The sequence below is a fragment of the Cricetulus griseus genome, chromosome 3, assembly GCF_003668045.3.
Source record: "Cricetulus griseus strain 17A/GY chromosome 3, alternate assembly CriGri-PICRH-1.0, whole genome shotgun sequence".
NCBI classification, from domain to species: domain Eukaryota; kingdom Metazoa; phylum Chordata; class Mammalia; order Rodentia; family Cricetidae; genus Cricetulus; species Cricetulus griseus.
Window position 1 is genome coordinate 273,674,068 of NC_048596.1, and position 13,952 is coordinate 273,688,019.

Here is a 13,952-nt window from a genome sequence, read left to right on the forward strand (position 1 = left end):
TTCTTTCCTTTTTTATTTATTTTTATTTTTATTTTTACATCCCGATTCTAGTTCCCTTTCCCTCCTCTACTTCCGCTCCCCCCCCACCTCTCATCTGCTCTTCAGAGAGACTTCAGCTACTTTTAAGGCAGTGCTTAGAATCTTTAGGGACCCTGTGCCAGTTTTGAAGTTGGCCCTGAAGGGCTGGTGGTAACGAGGGGCCACTTAAATTTTAGGCATTTCAAAATGCACCAGTTGACTGCGACTAGCGTGTGTGGAGGTTAACAGAGAGCTCATTTACTGTCACATGTACCTTCTCTTCCCCTTTCCTTTCTCTTATAAGTATTGTTTTATCATTTTATTTCTTTGTATATGTGTGTATGTAGGTCAGAGGACAACTTGCAGAGTCAGTTCTCTCCTTCCATGTGGGTCACAGAGCTCAAACTCAAGTCGTCAGGTGACAGTGGGCACACCTCTGCCTGTTGACCCGATTCTGTAGTCCAGGTTATATTGTCTGTGTGCTCCATGGCTCCCCTGGTCTTAGCTTTCCTATTTACAATCTGATTTCTCATGTCTGTTTAAGGAGATAAAATATATAAGTGGTCATGAACTCCAAAGAACTTTCTGGAGCTTAACCTTCTTTATCCTTGAGTGATGACATTCACCCCTTGAACATGCATCTAGAATTAAAAAAAAAAAAAAAAAGCACTTCATTCAATCCTAGAGCAATTAAAATTACTCCAATATCATACTTTTTTTTTTTGTATGTGTGTATGGAGTGTTTAATGTTTCAAAAGTGACTTTGGATGGTGGTGCATGCCTGTAATCCTAGCCCTCAGGAGGCCCGAGGTGGGGCATCTCTAGTTCGAAGACTACCTAGCTCTAATTGTGAGACATTGTCTCAGGGAGACAAAAAGGCTGGACTACAGAGATAGTTCAGCAGTCAAGAGCACGTGGCTGCTCTTTCAGAGGACTTAGGTTGGATCCCAACACCCTCCTGGTAGCTCCCAACTATCTGTAGCTCCAGTCCCAGGGGATCCAGTGCCCTCTTCCAGTCTTCACAAGCCCCAGGCACACACATAACACACAGACATCATATTGGGAAAAAACCCATACACATAAAATTAAAGTTAATAAAGCACCCAAACAACAAAAGAGTGCTGAGGCAGGAGAATCACAAGTTTTGAGGTCAGCCTGGGCAGTGTAGTGTAGCTGTGTCAGATGACAGTGTAGTGTAGCTGTGTCTGCAGATAAATGTGGGGCTTAGTTACACCTTTTTCCTTAGTGGAGGCACTTGCAAGGTCTTCAGTAGGTACCTAAACTCCAGGACTACTAAGCCTTATTTCATGATTGTTTTCCATCTTCATCAAGCATTTGCTGTCACTTTTGCTGTTTAAGGTACAGCAGCAAAGCTTACAGATTTCTGCCACAATTTTGTGAATAAAAGATTGGTTGTAAGCTGGGCATTGGTGGCGCGCACCTTTAATCCCAACACTCCGGAGGCAGAGGCAGGTGGATCTCTGTGAGTTTGAGACGAGCCTGGTCTACAGGAGCTAGTTCCAGGACAGCCTCCAAAGCCACAGAGAAACCCTGTCTCGAAAAACAAAACAAAGCAAAACAAAACAAAAAAATATTGGTTATAGATTCTAGCAACCTCACCATATGGTTTATTGGCTTTTTGTTTGTTTGTTTGTTTTTCAAGACAAGGTTTCTCTGTGGCTTTGGAGCCTGTCCTGGAAGTAGCTCTTGTAGACCAGGCTGGTCTCGAACTCACAGAGATCCACCTGCCTCTGCCTCCCGAGTGCTGGGATTAAAGGTGTGCGCTGCCAACGCCCAGCTTGGTTTATTGGCTTAAGACTTAACCTTTTCATTTAAATGGATCACTTTGTGATATCCCTTCTCCATGTCAGTTCCAGCATTATCAGTTTGGGGCCATTTTGTTGTCATTGTTTTGAGAAGGGTCTCACTGTATGGCCCTGCTTTGACCTTGCTATGTATACCAGGCTGCCTCAAACTCAGAGAGATCTACCTGCCTCTGCCTCTCTAAGCATGCATCACCATGCCTAGCAGGGAGCAATTTTTTTGTTTTTTTAAAGTAAAAACAAGGATTACTTGAATACAAGCAACACCCTGACATATCTGCTAACCAGCATGGCTACGAAGAACTAATAGTCAGGTGTTATTTATGGATTGCTGGGTAAAGAGAATCTCCCTGAGTGAGACTGAACAGCAGAGGATACTATTTTATCACACTACTTAATTTGCAGTTGAAAACTTACAAATTTAGTTTTTTGTTTAAATTTTCCACTTAATGTTTTCAGACCCCAGTTGTCTGAGGTAACTGAAACTACAGAAAACAAAGCCATAGGTGGAGAGAAGAAAGACTGTAGTAGACGAATGCAGATCTCCCAAGTTTAAGGGTCCCTGCTTGAAATGCTAGCATTCAGCTGCCCCAAACAGGCCAGCCTGGGCTACATAGTGAGTTGTGGGACAGCCAGGACTACATAGAGACATCCTGTCTCAAAACAAAACAACAGCAGCAGCACAAAAACAAAACAAACAAACAAACAAAAAAACCATCCCTCCATATTCCCAGAGCAATACATAACTTAAGTTCTCTATATACCCATATTTCCTTCTCTTGAACTGGCCTTACTTTGTGATGGAGACCCTGATCCCCATTTAGCTTTAGAGCTCACTCCAATGATTACATAGGACATGTTGATGCTGACAGTAAGCCCTGTTTGTATATAAGATAAGGCTAGTTAGTGCTATTACAAAGATTAGTAGCTGTAAGGATTTGTTCTTGTGATAATAGACTTATTGTTGTATACAGGTTCCCAAAGTAACAATTATCGCTTGATATTTCTATGTGCCATATATTGATGTTTAAATGTCTGATGGAAAGAATGAATATTTATCCTGTGGGAAGAAGTTGAACATGAATATGAGTCGTTGCTGGAAGATGTTATGGAGATTAAAGACAAAATTTCTGTGGGGAAAATAATAGTCTTAGATGAAATAATACTAAAAGCATAGCATTTAAGGGTGAGATTGCCAGGAAGAGGACCCTGTGTTATAGAGAGGGGAGTCACCATAGTGGGTGGGGGCGTGGAAACATGAACTAGCCATTTTGTGAAGTGTTGGACATTCAAGAGAGTGGGGTCTCTAACTTTGTTTTTGGAATTTCAGGGGCTGCTTGGATGGGGTTATTACTTGATAATGCTTCCATTCCGGTTTACCTATTACACGATACTTGATATATTTAGGTATGTACCTTGGTATTTATACGCTACTCGCCACAGGGTAGGTAGGCTCTGAAGCTGAAACTAGGCTAGAGTGCACTTGATGCTCGGTCATTTCTGGCTGGCCAGTTAGTTACCACATTGAGTCTTCCTGCACTCTCTTTTTTCTACAGCAAAAAAAAAAAAAAAAAAAAAAAAAAAAATGTTTTAAGCTGATGCATAGTGGAAGGTGTTATAAATGACTTTAAATTAGTCCTGGCTGTTGTTTGTAAGACTCAAACCAGTCTGCCTATGTTTATTGATCCCTCCTCCCCACCGTGTTTGTCATTCCCTGGTTAATCACCATGCCCTTTCCTTTCTAACCACCATTATCTATCCCCTAACTTCATACTGCAGGAGCTTCTACCCCAAACCCCTTCTCCTCTGCCTCACTGTTCACAGTCCCACAAGAGTTTCTTGCTCTGAGAATACCCACTTTGCCATAGATTGTTGGCATCTTTCTAGGCAATATTTTGTACGTTTCCCTCTGCCTTAGTAATGCTTAGGTTGCCAACACTGGAACCCTTTTGCATATACACCCACTTGTTTCATACCTTCACCATCAAGCTTTCTTCGTGTACCATTCAAAGAACTTACCATGGGGAGCTGTGGTGTGTGTCCAGAGCTAGGAGATGATAACTGTGACCTGACTTGTGGCAGAGCAAGCTTAGCACAGACTGTGGTCTGGAGCTGTGCCCAGACTTTGTGTGAGACTGAGATACTCACTAGAGACAAGGTGTGCTAGCACGCACCTATGATTGTATTGGGAAGGAGGCAAGAGGATTTTGAGTTGGGTAAGGGTGGAGAGAGCATGAATGAATGAGCGTGACATCCAGGCCAGCAGGTGGAGCTGGAAATACAAAGTGCCCCCTTTCAGATTCAGGGTAGCTTCTGTTCTGAGTAGCAGAGGCTGGAAGTAAGGACCCAGCCATTGCAGAAGTTCAGGGATTGGGTAATAGTTTCTCGTGGTCTCTTGTTTAATTGCATCCTTGCTGTAGCAAAGTTCTTTTTGTTTGTTTGTTTGTTTTTTCCTCTGTGTAGTCCTAGCCATCCTGGAAGTCCATCTGTAGACGAGGCTGGTGTAGAACTCAGAGCTCCACTTTCCTCTGCCTCTGCAGTGCTGGGATTAAAGGCGTGCACCACCACTGCCTGGCTGTCAGAAACCTCTTAGTGGCTGGCTACCTGCTCTGTAGTTTTCCCATCTCTGTTTTACTCAGTGATGGGCATGTGGAACCATAATATCTTTGAAAATCACAATGAAAACTGAGTTGACACATCTGTCTTACATTACATTGGCTGTGGAAACACATTATAATGACACACAGTAAACATAAAGCCCCGCCCCCTTCCTAGAGTTTGGACACTTGAGAAAAGATAACCCTAAATAACCTTTTTAGAAAAACAGTCCAAGCACCAGCCTTCTGAAGCATTTGTAACTGCTTCCCTATAGATAAAAGTAATTACATTTTGTCTTTAATTTTCTTGGAATGTTTGTATTAATGAATTTGGCCTGATGACTCAGGGAAAGTTGAGTATCATCCCATATACATGGAGAATTTGTTAAAGTATTAAGAATCGGCTCAAGAATTGGTAAAGAAAGCATCAGAGTGTAGTCATCTTATCCTATGCTAAAAATTCAAGTAAATGAGTATTGTTTGCATGGCATGTTTTACTAATTTTAATGCAGTGGTGTCATCCAGACAACCTAATGTGAAATGTACCACTTCATCCTCTACCCCACTGCCTTGCATGGAAACCCAAAGCATAAAGAAAGGGTACGGTACAGTGTGGTAGGATGGGCTCTTTAGGAATAGATGTATGGGCAATGCATCCTTGAATCAAAAGTAGCCACCAGTCCTCCACATCTGGGGCAGTTTTATGACTCTTTCCATGGATGACATTAGTGTAAATACATCGAGCAAATTTACCTGCCCCTTTGAAGAACAAATAAGTTGTGACTAAATTCAGGTTTGAAGTCCCTATTGATGAGTAACTTGAGAGTGTGAGTTAAAACATCAAAATCCCAGAAGAACTAAAGGAGAGGGCGCTGCAAGTAGGAAGATCCAGAAAGAGGTGTCTCCTTTTGAGCAGTTTTTGTCCAGTGCACTTGTTTTTGGTAAGATGCAGTCTTCATCTCTGTTGTTCAGAATGGAAATCACTAACCACATATATCTGTTGAGCACTTAAAAACATGGCAGGTGTGACTGAGGCACTGAATTTTAACTGTATTTAACTTAATGTATTCAAATTTATAATAGCCATAAACAGTTAGTGGCTGCTATGTTAGACAGTGCCTAGGATTGGGACCCTCCTTACCAAGTCCTTCTAGCCCTGCTTTCTGCAGAAAGCACTCGGGGTGGTTTAGGCCAGCATGGGAATGTTGTCCTAGTGGTGTGCATTCTTCTTGAGCAGACAGTGGAACACTTGGCAGCTTTGTGGCTTTTGAGCCGGGCTCTGCCCTCGGGTCTGGTGGCGCTCACTCACTCACCATTGGCTTCCCTTTGCCCCACCCATGCCTCTGGCTCAGCTGTAAACGCCTGCACAAACTGGCCCGCTCCGTGTGCTCTACAGGAAGCCGATTCATGTGATATCTATTCCTTCCTCCCTAGGTTTGCTCTTCGTTTTATACGGCCTGACCCTCGCAGCCGGGTCACTGACCCTGTTGGGGACATTGTTTCATTTATGCACTCTTTTGAAGAGAAATATGGGAGGGCACACCCTGTCTTCTACCAGGGAACGTACAGCCAGGTCAGTGCCACAAACCAAATAGATGCCAACTTAAGAGTAAGATGCTGTTCTCAAAGGACAGTGTAGCTTAGCTCTGGTCGTGTTGCTGTTTACACTCAGAAGGCAACTTGGACAGCTCTCCGTTGGTTCCAGGAGATGTTCTTTAAAGACAGGACTGAACCTTTCATCTAGGCCCTCTTTGATCTAATCCCAATCTTCTTTTGATGTCTTTTTGCATAACTGGTTTCCTCACACCCTACGTTCCAACCACACCCTTCCCTGAACACTTCCCCACCTCAGTGCCTTGCTTATCGCTCGCTCCCACCCCCCCCAATGTCCTTCTAACATTATGACTAATGGCATCTTGCCTATCCTTCAGACCAGCTCATGCCGTCCTCTCCTAACCATCCCATTTGTTCCCTGTCTGGCCCTACATTGCTTTCTAAAGCACTGGCCTGCCCTTTTGTTTTCCATCCCTCTATTTTAAATTTGTAGCAATTTACATTCCTCCTTACAGTGATTTGTGTTCCCGTCTTTGCTGTTATCAGAATGTACACACCTAGAAGGCAAAACCTGAATTTGTTTCGATCCTTTATAGAATTGAATAGAATGTAGACCATAGGCTCAAGGTGGCTCATTTTACTCAAACTAAGCCACAGCCATTTCAGCTGTCACCTTTCAGGGAGGAGAACTGGGTGACAGGGATACATAGTATGTCAGAGGAAAATAAAGAATCAACACCATGGATGTAGTTAAAAGGTGATTCTGTTCAGGAGTGTCCAGGATTTCTGATTCTTAGCGGGAGAAGGCAGGGTCACCCTCCTTCTGCTTTGTCCCCCACATCTGCTTTTCCTCACAGTTGGTCTTCTTGGTGGTTGCTGCTGTCCCACTCAGGGAACATTACACATACCTGCTAGACAGAGTCTGGACCCCTGCTTAGGGCTGCAGGTAACAGGGATGAGGGAGAGAAGCACTTGTTTGTATGATCTTGAGGGTAGACTACGGCCAGCCATTGAGAACATGGAAATTAGAGTGGAGGGTACTCAGGAGGATACCATGGGTGACACAAGACCCATGGACACTTGCTTTGTCTTAGAAGATCTTCTTTAGAAAGCCTTTGGGTGCCCTGGTCCTTCGTTCTTGCTTGTCTTCTGCTGGATCCAACTGATTTTTGCAGCTATTTTTTTTTTTTTTTTTTTTTATTAACAAGAACTTTATGGCTGCAAAGTAGCTTTTACATAGTCACAGTCTCCTGTTTTTATCTTTAAACCATGAAAACAGCTGACTTTCTCTGACTTGTTTGTGTTACCCTGTCTACTCTCATGTGCCTGGTGCAGTGTAAAGTCTAACAACACTAAAACCTGTTTCATTAGAGCTTGTTGGCTTGGACTCTATAGGGAGAAAAATTCTGGGGGTTGGGGAAGTCTGAGAAACACTTAATTTCCTGCTCTCTTCCCCCTTATTTCCCTCCCCACCTTTCTGTTGCTGTTGTAGATTTGATTAACACATAGTTATATGCATTTGGACCCTTGGCCTCAGGAGTTGTCCAGGATCTTAATAGTGAGTGGTGATCTTCTCTCTCTCGCAGGCACTTAACGATGCCAAGCGGGAACTGCGATTTCTTTTGGTTTATCTTCATGGAGATGACCACCAGGACTCCGATGAGTTCTGTCGGTAAGTAGATGAATCACTTTCTTTCCTGACCTTTTTTTTTTTTTTTTTTGACAGTTTACAGTTGGCGAATTGTTCTCATGTTGTTTTCGTCCTGTCCCATAGCAACACTCTGTGTGCACCTGAAGTCATCTCATTGATAAACAGCAGGATGCTCTTTTGGGCTTGTTCTACAAACAAACCCGAGGGTTACAGGGGTGAGTGGTGTTTCTTTTGCCTAATCAAGAGTACCAGAATAGCCTTGGGGGAGTCTGGAAAATATACCCTGCCATTTCTTGGGTGGTTGTTCTGTGGTTGACATAATGCTACTCATAGTTTTTATTTATATCATTTAATTTTGTCAGTAGTCCTGAGAGATGAAGGTTGTATTGTTTCTTTGATTTTATGAAGCAGTCTGAGACTACTAACATTAAGATTCAAGAGCATACGATTAGCACGTTTTGAAGTGTGATCGAGATTGATAGACTTTAATTCTTTGCAACATTTGCCAGCATGATGATAATGACTCATCAAAAAGGCTTGTCCTATTCTAATCATTCACCTCAGTTCTGAATGCAAACGCGTGACAGAACAGATGAAGAAGAAACCAGATAGGGGCTAAAGAGATGACTCAGTTGGAAAAGGCACTTGCCACCAAGTTTGACAATATGAGTTTGTTCATCCTACATGGTGGAAGGAGAGAACCAACTCCAGAAAGCTGTCCTCTGATCTCTGTACACAGCTGTAGGGGGAAATACAGTAGAGGGTTGGAGAGATGGCTCAGCGATTAAGAGCACTGGCTGTTCTTCCAGAGGACCTGGGTTCTATTCCCAGCACCTACATGGTGGCTCACAACCATCTGTAACTCCAGTTCCAGGGGAGCTAATGTCTTCCTCCAGCCTTTGCAGTTACCATTCCTGCATGTTACACACATATATACATGGAGACAAAACACTGATATACATGAAAAAGAAATAAATCTTTAAGTGTATTTCCAGCAGTTATTATTTTTTAAAGCTATTTTCTTTTTCTTTCTTTTTTTTTTTTTTTTTTTGAGATTTATTTATTTATCATGTATAGTGTTCTGCCTGCATGTCTGCCTGCAAGCCAGAAGAGGGCACCAGATCTTATTAGAGATGGTTGTGAGCCACCATCAGTTATTATTAAAAAAATAAGAAACAAGTAGAAAAGAAAATAGGAAGAGAAGAAGTGGCACTTTTCTTTTTTCCCCAGCCATGAGTAAAGCATTCTGTCAGTCAGTATGCCAAGTCTGGGGGTTGATCTGTTTCATACTTAAGTCTTACTGGGTCTCTTGGGTCTCTCTGACAGTCTCACAGGCTTTACGAGAGAACACCTATCCGTTCCTGGCTATGATTATGTTGAAGGATCGCCGCATGACTGTGGTGGGCCGGCTAGAAGGCCTCATTCAACCTGATGACCTCATCAACCAGTTGACGTTTATTATGGATGCAAACCAGACTTACCTGGTGTCAGAACGACTAGAAAGGTACCAGGGAGTTCCTTTCTTAAAAGAAACAGATGTGTTGAAAGGGCTGACTTGGGGTTCCACAAACTTCTTTCCGTTGTCTTAGGAGCTTTAAAAGCCTTTGCTTCCTGTTGAAAAATAGTTTAGAATCTGAACATTGTAGAAAGATCGTAATGTGAAAAGGGAGGAGGACTGGTTATAACTCCTCCCCAAATTATAGAAAATTTGAAATGGGAAAGTCAAAGAAATTTGAAGGCAGTCATAATTGTAGGGTAGTTTAAATGCCGTAAACACTTGTTCATGCCTCTGTCTGCTTACTCTGAGGATAATACTGGAAAACAAACACAAGGACTGCTTCTCTTGCCATACTCAGAACAGATCACTTCTGCTCCAGATGTGTAAGGGTTTCGCCCACAATCCAGACAAGTTAGTTCTGCAGCAGTGGACAAGCTGGGTGTCTGCGTAATCAATTCACTTCTGACCCTCTTGTTGAGAGCCGAAACTCATTTATTTGTTTATTATATAAATCCATGAAATTGTCACATAGGAAGTGAGGAGCCAGTGAGGTAAGACTTGCTACAAAGTCTTTGACACCAAATTCTGATCCTGACCAAATCCCACATTAACCCTGCCACTGAGGAAAAATGGAACTCATTTCATATCCTGTTCTGCACTGCTTTTGAAATGCCTTTGTGGATTTTTTTTTTTTATTCTAAGATTATTTATTTATTTATTTATTTATTTGTTTATTTTTGGTTTTTTGAGACAGGGTTTCTCTGTGTAGCTTTGGAGCCTATCCTGGCACTCGCTCTGGAGACCAGGCTGGCCTCGAACTCACAGAGATCCACCTGCCTCTGCCTCCCCAGTGCTGGGATTAAAGGCGTGCACCACCAATGCTTGACCTAAGATTTATTTATTTACTATGTATACAGTGCTCTGTCTTCATATATGTCTGCAGGCCAGAAGAGGGCACCAGATCTCATTACAGATGGTTGTGAGCCACCATGTGGTTGCTGGGACTAGAACCTAGGTCATCTGGAAGAGCTGCCAGTGCTCTTAACCTCTGAGCCATCTCTCCAGCTCCCATGGATCAACATTTTTACCATGCCACCAAATCTTCAGTGTAAGAGAACATAGACTGGAAATAGAACATAGACTGGAAATGTAGCTGAGTTAGTATAGTGTTTCCCTGGTATGCCGACCCCAAGTTTGATCCTGCCTGGAATCCTAACACTTGGGAAAAGGGATCAGAAGTTCAAGATATCCTTGAACACATAGTGGGTTTTGAGACCAACCTGAGATATATAAAACCCTGTGGTTTCTGCTGTTGGGATGAAACACCATGACTAAAAGCAAATTGGGAAGTAAAGAGTTTATTTTGCTTTTAGTTCCATATCACAGTTCATCATCTGATGAAGTCAGAGTAGGAACTCAAAGCAGGCAGGGACCTAGAAGCAGGAGCTAATGCAGAGGCCGTGGACGAATGCTGCTTACCTGCTTGCTCAGCCTGTTTTCTTACAGAATCCAGAACTGCTAACACAAGGGAAGCCCTGCCGTTAATGAACTGGGCTCTCTATCTCAATCACTAATTAAGAAACCCCCCCCCAATGCTGGGCAGTGGTGGTGTGCGCTTTTAATACCAGCACTTGGGAGGCAGAAGCAGGCGGATCTCTGTGAGTTCTAGGCCAACCTGGTCTACAGAGTGAGTTCCAGGACAGGTTCCAAAGCTACACAGAGAAACCCTGCCTGGAAAAATAAAAAAGGGAGGGAGGAAATAAATGTCTCACAGGGTTGCCTAGAAGCCAGCATTCTCTCAGTTGTGTTTCTCTGTCCTCAGAAACTCTAGCTTGAGACAGATTGACAAATAGCAGCAACCAGGACACTGTCTCATAAAAAAATATTTTTTTAATAAAATAAAAACCAGGAGCTGGGCAGGGTAGGCGTGTCTCTAATCTCAGTACTTGAAAGGCAGTAGCAGGAGGATCTCAAGCTAGGGGCCAACCTTCAAGACATGGGAAATGGGAGGAACACGGTCACGAAATGTCCTTGCCTAGCACTGCATGGCCCTGGGTGCCATCCCTAGAGAGAGTGCGAGGGGAGGACGAGAACAGCTTCGTGAAATTAGGGTTTGGTTTGGTGTGTTTTTGATCTGTTTGCAGGGAAGAAAGGAACCAGACCCAAGTGCTGAGACAGCAGCAGGATGAAGCCTACCTGGCTTCTCTGAGGGCGGACCAGGAGAAAGAAAGGAAGAAGAGAGAGGAGCGAGAGCGGCGACGCCGAAAGGAGGAGGAAGTGCAGCAGCAGAAGCTGGCAGAGGAGAGAAGGCGGCAGGTGAGCCCGTCCTGTCCTCGCGGGTGAAGCACAGTGCTGTTGCAGTGGTGGCAACCTGTTTCTCACCTTACTTGTTCCTGGTTTCGGGGTTAGCCGACTGGCATTTGGCTCACAGTGTTGTTTCACTGTGTATTGCTGCTTGCTTACAGCCAGGATCCTTTCCCTCCAAATACTCAGGTCGTTCAGTGACGTTGGTTCTCCATTCTTGCCAAGTGGGTTTTTAGGGGTTGGTTGTTTTTAATCACTTTATTCAGCCAGATGTGGTGGCACACAACTTCAATCCTACCACTTGGAAAGCAGAGGCAGATGGATCTCTGTCAGTTTGAGGCCAGCCTAATCTAAATATCCAGTTCTAGGCCAGCCAGGGCTACGTAGTGAGACCCTGCTCAGTGAAACAGTCAATATGATTGTGTCTATTTTGTGTATATGTTATAATGTGAGTGCTGGCACACCAAGTTGCGTGCTTCTATGGAGGCTAGGTAATGGCTCTGGGGGACCCTTGTCTCCTTCCGCCCTTGACATGGTTTCTGAGGGTGGAGCTCAGGTCTGTCTTCAGGCTTGCACCTTTACCTGCTGAGCTATCCTGCTGGCCCCCAGGAGAGTTGCCCTACAGTAGTTGTCCACTAATTTTCTTCCTGATGAGCAATAAACTACATGGCCATGTATTTCTGGTTTCTTGTTTCCCTATCTGAGCCTTATCTCAACCTTTCTTTGTCTGTGTCTCTAGAACTTGCAGGAGGAAAAGGAAAGAAAGTTGGAGCGCCTGCCTCCTGAGCCACCTGCAGATGACCCCGAGAGCGTCAAGATCATTTTCAAGTTACCCAATGACTCCAGAGTAGAGAGACGATTCCAGTTTTCACAGTCTCTATCAGTAAGGGTCACCTAAGCCAGATGGCATATGCGGATTCAAGCTGTAGATGTGTGCGTGTGAGCGCTAGTCCAGCCTTCTTCCTCTGTAGGGGTCCTTGGGGTGGCCCCTTTGCAGAAAGGACCTTTCCCTGCTGAGCCCTTTGATGTGGCTTCTCCCCACCCCTTTAACTTTAATCTGAAAACCCATCATGTTCTGAACTAGAAACACAAGTGGTCAGTACAGAAGCTAAGACTCAAAGGACAAGCACAGAATGGAAATGGGGTGATGGCTTGGGAGAGAAGCCGATAGATACAGCTCCCCTCATGTGCTTATTTATATTGAGGGTTGAGATTCACACCTCTGAATTTTTGGGTTTTGTTTTTTCAGTGCTGGGGATGGAATTAAGGGTCTCCCAGATGCTAGGCAAGCAATCTGATGTTGAGCTACATCCCCAGCCCTTGATTTTTGTTTTAATAAGATTTATGTACTTAATGTATATGTATATGTGTATTTGTTTTGGTTTTTTGAGACGGGCTTTTTCTTTGTAGCCTTGGCTGTCCTGGAACTCACTCTGTAGACCAGGCTGGCCTTGAACTAAAGTTATTTAAGTACTTGCTACTGGCCCAGAGGACCTCCAGCCTGGAGTACATCAAACTCAAAAATAAAAGGGGCCAGTGCTAGAGCTTAGTGCCTGAAGGTGCTTGCCATCAAGCCTGAGTTCAATCCCAGGGACCTGCACGGTAGAAAGATAGAATGAACTCCTGAGAGTTCTCTGATGTCCACGTACGTATGATAGCAAGTATATGCCACGCCACCCCCCAACAATCAAATGTAGAAAATAGTAAGTATAAGGGATAACAGTTTAAAATAAGCTGGGGAGTGGGGGCGCACGCCTTTGATCCCATCTTTCGGGAGACAGAGCAGACAGATCTCTGAGTTCAAGACCAGCCTGGTCTATAGAGTGTGTTCCTGGACAGCCAGAGCTACACAGAGAAACCCACAGGGGGAATTTTTTTTTTTTTTTTTTTTTTAAATATGCTGTCCTTGGAAATGGCTGATTTTGGGGCTGGACCAGAAGAAAGAAAACATTAGTCTAGAAAACCTAGAGCAACTTGTGCAGAATGCTAGGCATTGTTCAGAGAGGATGCGCACGGTGAACAAGACACAGAGGCCAGCCAGCCATTCAAACTTGACTCCATCTAGGATAGTGTGAACACTAACTGTTGACATAACATACTGCCTTTGGGCTAAAATAGGAAGTGAGGAACCTGTATTAATATAAACAAATTTAAAAGACTGAGAAACCACATGCCTTCATAGTCTCAGAGTTCTCTCAGAAACACGCCAGTTAGAGAGTACCTGCAGTGGGGAAACTGCCAAAGTGGGGTGCACTGAATGGAGTTCCCCTTTGACCTCCCTGGGGTTTCTGCCAGAGATGCACAGCCTAACTGAACTCCACAGAGGAACTGAGGGTTGTTTCCAGGCTAAGGGAGACTCAAAGGACAAGACTAAAATATGTGATACAATTCTACACTATGTCAGTTTATAAAGAAAAAGAAAACCAGTTAGAGTGGGTCCCAAATAGTAACATAAGACAGCTTCCTGTTATGTGTTTATGGATACAGCCACCTGTAGATAAAATTAT

At 43.7% G+C, this 13,952-nt stretch overlaps 1 protein-coding gene across 3 annotated transcripts in view; it reads left to right on the plus strand.

Moving 5' to 3' along the window:
* The window catches only part of Faf2 (Fas associated factor family member 2), a 39,497-nt gene that overhangs the window by 20,926 nt on the left and 4,619 nt on the right, over window positions 1–13,952 (plus strand). For 2 of the 3 annotated variants that reach the window (XM_027409859.2, XM_027409858.2), the window contains exons 4-10: window positions 3,172–3,248; window positions 5,873–6,011; window positions 7,579–7,664; window positions 7,767–7,858; window positions 8,970–9,147; window positions 11,286–11,457; window positions 12,185–12,328. In XM_027409859.2, the coding sequence (XP_027265660.1) occupies window positions 3,172–3,248; window positions 5,873–6,011; window positions 7,579–7,664; window positions 7,767–7,858; window positions 8,970–9,147; window positions 11,286–11,457; window positions 12,185–12,328 (888 nt within the window). The remainder of the gene's footprint in view (window positions 1–3,171; window positions 3,249–5,872; window positions 6,012–7,578; window positions 7,665–7,766; window positions 7,859–8,969; window positions 9,148–11,285; window positions 11,458–12,184; window positions 12,329–13,952) is intronic. The other variant, XM_035442978.1, reaches the window with a different exon arrangement.